Below are 6,578 nucleotides of genomic sequence, written 5' to 3'. Positions count from 1 at the left end.
TATTTCTGGAAATTTAGTATTAAGCTTCTGGATTTCTATCTGTAGATTTTGTATCAGTTCTAACTTTTCATTTATTTTGACATTTTGTTCTTGCATTGTCTTCTGAAATTGTTCTAGGGTTTTGTCAGTGTTTTTCTTAATTTTATCAGTGTTTTGCTCCATCCTTTGAAACTACCTGTGGTAGTTAATTTTATGTGTCAATTTGGCTGGGCCGGTTCAGTGGCTGGGCAGCTGTATGTAGTATTCCCCATGATGAGACTGGTAATCAGCTCCATGGTGGGATCTACCACAAGCAGCTGAGTAGTTATCTTGGGGATGTGGTCTGCTTCCTGTATGTAAGGAGAAGCCTTGGAGATAATCTCTAGTTTATGGCACTCTTGAACCCTGCATGTAGCCAAGTGATTGTTCAACAGTATACCATGCCCTGCCAATCTGGGGACTTTCAGTGGACCCGAATCAATGGCCTGCCGTGTTATTTGGTAACATCAAGACTGTGCCATTTTATTTGTCGACCTTGGGCTTGTTAGCCTCAGAAGCCAGTAGTTGCCTGAATGAAGAGATGTCTCTAGCTTCAGTGGGCCAGGAGCAAGAGGCAGAGCTGAAGCCCAAGGTCGAACAGCATTCACACAGCCCCTAGAGCCTGACACTTTGAACTCGGACTTCTAGCCTCCCAAACTAAGAAAATAAACTCCTGTTTGTTCAAGCATCCCATCTGTGGTATACTCTTGTCAGAGTGGCACTAGGTAACCAGAACAGTACCTAAGTATAATTATTTTGAATTCCTTACCAGGAAGCTCCAATGCTGCTTCTTGCTGAGGGATGTGTTCTGAGTCTATATCCTGGTCCCTTGTTTCTACTGCTTTATCTTGCTTCTTTGTGTGGACTGTGATGGTCTGTTGTCTCTGAGACATTGTGATGTTATTGTATTTATATTTAATTGGTGATTGTATGTTGCAGTGATTCACCCAAGATTTTAATTTTCTTTGTTTTGTTTGGATATATCTGAGTAAGCAGGGTACTATGCTCCTTTATTCACTAGTTGGTAGCACTTATGCACTCACCACCTGTCACCTGATGGGTATGATAGAGGATGAGAGTGTGTCCATAGATCTCTGTTAGCTGTTTGTGAAGAGATGATAAGGGTGAGGAGTCAGGCTCATATTGGCTGTCATGTATCATTGGCCAATTGGTGCCAAAGCAAGTGGTGGCACTCACTCAATAGGTGGGGCTGCAGGAGGTATGGGTATGGTTGGGTTGTATGGACACAATTGTTTCTCACACTCAGTTAGACAAAAACAATAATAATAATAATAACAACAATAATAATAAAACACCAAAAGAGTGAAAAGAGGACAAAAAACACACACAACATAAACACACAGGAACAATCACCAAAAAGAGAAAGAAAAACATAAAAATAAAAATAAAGGGGGAAAGGCAATAAATGAGATGAAATATTTAAAGAAATCCTTAAAAAAGACAAAAAAATATATAAGTTGTTTTGGTTACCTATTGCCACTGTAACAGAAGTATATCACAAATGGGATGGCTTTAACAAACAGGAGTTTATTCTCTTACAGTTTGGAGGCTTTAAATCTGAGTTCAAAGTGTCAGGCACTTAAAGGATTATCTCCTTTAATCCTCACACCCTGTCAATATATTGCTGCAGCCATTTTTAAATTATCATCAGTAAAATCTTACTTGTATGTGATATTAATTATATTATTCAATAATTTTCACATTCTGTTGGATCACCTTTCTTTAGGATGAATACAAATATGGATCTCTTCCAAGCAGTTGGCTAGGTAGCTGTCTTCCAAATTTCTTTGCATAGATGAAAAAGTGCCTCCAGTGCAGCATTCGTTTGTTGAAACATCTCAGTGGATATTCCCCCAATTCCTGGAGCCTTGTTTTTCACCAGTTCCTTCAGTGCTGCTTCAATTTCTTCTTTCAATGTTATTGGTTCTTTGCATATATCACTTCTTGAAATAGATGCACATCAACCAATTCTTTTTGGTACAGTGGCTCTGTGTATACCTTCCATCTTCTTTTGAATATTGCAGCTCGAGGCTTGAATTTTTTTCTTCAGTTCTTTCAGCTTGAGAAATGTTGAGTATGTTCTTCCCTTTTGGTTCTCTAACTCCAGGTCTTTGCACATTTCATTATAATAATTGACTTTGTCTTCTCAAACTGTTCTTTGAAATCTTCTGTTCAGCTCTTTTATCTTGTCATTTCTTCCATTTGCTTTAGCTACTCTCCATTCAAGAGCAAGTTTCAGAGTCTCTTCTGATATCCACTTTGGTCTTTTCTTCCTTTCTTGTCTTTTTAACAACTTTTTGCTTTCTTCATGGATAGTGTTCTTTATGTCATTCCACAGTTCCTCTCGTTTTCAGTCATTGGTACTCAGTGCATCAAATCTGTTCCTCAGATGGTCTCTAAATTCAGGTGGGATATAATCAAGGTCATATTTTGGCCCTAGTGGACTTGTTTTAATTATTTTCAGCTTTAACTTGAACTTGCATATGAGTAATTGATGGTCTATTCCACAATCAGCTCCTGGTCTTGTTTTGACTGAAGATATTGAGCTTCTCCATCACTTGTTTCCACAGATATAGTCAATTTGATTCCTGTGTAGTCCATCTGGCAAGGTCCATGTGTATAACCACTATTTATATTATTGAAAAAAAAAAAGGTATTTGCAATGAATAAGTTGTTGGTCTTGCAAAATTCTATTATGCGATCTCCAGGGTCATTTCTATCACCAAGGTCATATTTTCCAGCTACTAGTGATTCTTCTTTATTTCCACCTTTCACATTCCAATCACCAGTAATAATCAATACATTTTTATTGCATGTTTGGTCAATTTCAGACTTCAGAACTTGGTTAAAAAAAAAAAAAAAACTTCTATTTCCTCATCTTTGGCTTTGGTGGTTTGTGCATTAATTTGAATAACAGTAGTATAACTGGTCATCCTTATAGGCATATGGCATATGTCCTATTACTGACAGCATTGTACTTCAGCATAGATCTTGAAACATTTTTTTGTGACAATGAATGCCACACCATTCCTCTTCAATTTGTCATTCCTGGCATAGTAGATCGTACAGTTGTCTGATTCAAAATGGCCCAAACCAGCCCATTTCTGCTCACTAATGCCTAGGTTATAGGTCTTCATGTGTTCCACTTCATTTTTGGCAACTTCCAATTTTTCTAGATTCATACTTCATACATTCATGTTCTGATTATTAATGGATGTTTATGGCTGGATATTACAGCCAAGAAAACCCTATCAGGCAGTTCTACTCTGTCACTGGACTAGCTATGAGTCAAAATCGACCGCACAGCACCCAACAACAACAACAAAGCCATGGTAGGCACTGAATTAATGGATGAAACATTGGTGCATCCAGATCTCTGAAATTCAAAAAACAAACAAACTCACTGCCATCAAATTGATCCCAACCCATAGCAACCCCTCCTTGGGTTTCCAAGGCAGTATCTCTACGGAAGTAGATCGCCCAATCTTCTTTCCAAGGAGTGGTTGGTGGGTTTGAACCGCCAGCCTTCTGGTTAGCAGTCAAATGCCTTAGGCACTATGCCACCAGAGGTCCCCAATATTGAACTAGAGAACCCAAAAGTTAAACTTCTTGGTATGAATATTAAAGGGAAAAAAAGGGTAAGATATTTTAAAACTCTGTTTTCAGCAATCACAGAGGAAAAAACTCTCTTAGTTGTGTAAAAGGGACTTCACTATTTCTGAGGCCCCAGGGCTAGGAGCTAGAGTCACATAACTCTTCTAAATCTGCCAGAAATGTCCCCTATGACTCTAAACATAGACGTGAAACTGTCTTTGGGAGCAGCCTTTGATCTTGAAGGAGTTTCTTAGGCACTCTCTTGACAGAGAGACAAAGCAAGTACCCCTCTTGTCTTCAGTTTAGCTCTGATCAGAGACAGGATGATCCAACCACTCACACTTTAGGAATTGGTCACCACTTTTATGACAGCAGCTAACACACTGAGCTCTTAGAGTATGCTATTCTCAGTGCTTAACACCACAGGAAAAAAGTTCTCTCTTTTAATCCTCACACCTGCCTTATAGTTATTATTATCCCCATTTTTCAGATCAGAAAAATGAGCTTCAGAAAGGTTAACGGCCTTGCCAAAATCACACAGGCATTAAGTGATGAAGGCAAGATTTGATACCCATCCTGCTACCTCCAAAATCTTTCTCCTTGAATGACCACCTAATGTCAGGGGTGAGAGCAATCACACATAAAGCTGTCCTGTTTCCAGAGATCCCCACCTGAAATGCTGTGTGAATGTTTTTAATATGAAGAAATGGACTGTTTCCCTTGCTATCTGGCAGACGGGATTTCCAGGAGCCTTGGGATGGGGCCTGGAAGACAGGTGCTCTGAGTGGGACCAGGGTCTAGTGTATTTATTGGACTTTACTTCTTGAAACTAAGGACATGCTGATAAAGAACTGAATTGGACTCTCCATCCTCATTTTCCGGACTGTTCCTGGGTCTGTGCCATATCTCTATGGCAACAGGAGCCATGATCCTCCTCAGCCGCTTTTCCAGCTTCCACAGGAGGACATAGGACATGGGGGTATGTGGAAGACATAACTGGTGTTCACCGATATATTTGGTTTCCCACCCCTGCCCCTTCCTGGGCATAGGCAAGGATGATACCTCCTTATACCTTGAGGAGCAGTCCCTGGGTGGTGCAAATGGTCAAATGCTCAACTACTAGCTGAAAGGTTGGCAGTTCAAGCCAACCCAGAGGCACGCAGAAGGCAGACCTATTGATCTGCTTCTGAAGCAGCTCTACACACATTGGGTCGCCATGAGTCAGAATCAACCTGAAGGCAACGAACCACAATAACATCCCTTGAGGTCAGACAAGGTCATGGGATTGGCTTTGGCCAATGAAATGTGAGAAGTGACATGCCTCTCTTCCCAATAGAAGTATTTAAGCACTGGTGTGTGATTCTCCATCCTCCACTTCCTCTGCAGATTTCAGGACCAAATTCAGCCTGGGACCACCCCATGCAATCCATGAGCAGAGGAAATGTGGTTAGGGGATGGGCTCTGGAGCTAAACCATCAGGGTTCTGCCACTTTTCAGCTGTGTAACCTTGGACAAGTTACTGAATTTCTTGGTACCTCAGTTTCCTCATCTGCAAAATAGAGACCATCCTGGTACCTATCTCAAGGGGCTGCCAAGAGGCTTAAATGAGATCAAGTCTCAAGGCTTTAGTGCGGGGTTTGGCAGGTAGTAAAGTGCTCAACAAAAATTAGCCCTCAGGAAGATGTGGCAGAAAGGGGTGGGTTTTGTTTGTTTGCCCTTTCACCTCTTCCTGGGGCCTAGAATTCATCCATCATCGTTTTGGATCTGGGCTAATCACAAGCTTGGAGAACAGAAGAAGGGGAGAGGAGGAGCAACTGAAAGCTGAGAAAGGACATAAGACCCTTGCCTCATGGCGCACAGGAGTCATGTTATAATGCAGTGGGTCTGTAGCGTGAAGTCTGATGATTTGGAACTCGTTGCTTCTGAGTCCTGGCCATCCCTGTGTGCTGAGGAGGCAGAAGGGACTAGCCAAAGGAGTGCTGAATAAGATGGTAAGAGCCAATTAAATCTCCTTTCTGCTCATCTGTGGCTCCTCAGATATGTCTGATATTTTTCCAGCTGTGGACTGAATTACCCTCTGTCCACTTGTAGCTTCAACTGCCAATGTCCCAAACCACCAAACAGGGAAGAAAAATGACCAGACCCCAAAGGAGTCCTTCACCAAGACTCACCCCAAACAGCTGCAGGGAAAGTGGGATTTTTTTATTGAGAGTAGAAAGCATGCCACGTGGAGTCTGTGGAGTGAAGTCTTTGAGGTAACCTCCTCCCTGTCCCCAGGACTGACCATGGACATGGATGAGATTGTTTGCCAATGGGGGGCAATGGCTGGGTCCCTTCTTGGGGTGAGGATACATGGGGAAGGGGGTTGAAGGGCTAGCAAGGGACGTGTCATGGAGGGCTGAAGGCACGTAGGCCCCGGAGACTGTGGCCAAGCTGAGCCTCTCCAAGACAGGGTCTGGCTTCTCTCGGGGCTGCAGCAACGTTTCTGCCTCTGTCACTCACGCACTCAGCACCAGAAGGTCCTTGGAGGGCAGAACAGAGAACCCCGTTAGTGGATGAGAGGGCTTCTGGCTTCAGCCTCAGCCAGATACGCGTGCCTTTGGAATGGGCAAGTCATGTTTCTGGAAAGTAATAACTCAGCAATGGGGAAGAGTGGGATCAAATGAGCCTGAGGACCACCCTGGCCGTGTCATCTGCTTGCCTGCATGGAAGTCACCTCCCTCCCTGCTCCTCATCACTTCTTCCCCAAAATAAGAGAAGTGGGCCTGTGCTCTCCTCCACATTGTTCCAAAACCTACTTTTCATAATTAAAAACAAAATCTGCAATAAATAAATGATAAAAGTAATGAATCACAACCCTTAGAACAAAATAAATATTCATGAGCCTGTACTGATATATATACACATACATACATACATATGTGTGTGTGTGTGTGTGTGTGTGT

At 42.2% G+C, this 6,578-nt stretch overlaps 1 protein-coding gene across 1 annotated transcript in view; it reads right to left on the bottom strand.

Moving 5' to 3' along the window:
* Positions 1-6,131: 6,131 nt before the first annotated feature.
* Positions 6,132-6,578, bottom strand: part of BPIFB4 (BPI fold containing family B member 4) — a 32,345-nt gene continuing 31,898 nt past the window's right edge. Inside the window, exon 13 of the mRNA XM_007934722.1 lies at positions 6,132-6,155. Coding sequence (XP_007932913.1) covers positions 6,132-6,155 — 24 coding nt within the window. The remainder of the gene's footprint in view (positions 6,156-6,578) is intronic.

The sequence above is a fragment of the Orycteropus afer genome, unplaced genomic scaffold (assembly GCF_000298275.1).
Source record: "Orycteropus afer afer isolate SDZICR_OR568_19922 unplaced genomic scaffold, OryAfe1.0 scaffold00020, whole genome shotgun sequence".
Taxonomy (NCBI): Eukaryota; Metazoa; Chordata; class Mammalia; order Tubulidentata; family Orycteropodidae; genus Orycteropus; species Orycteropus afer.
This window is presented reverse-complemented; position numbering and strand designations above follow the sequence as displayed.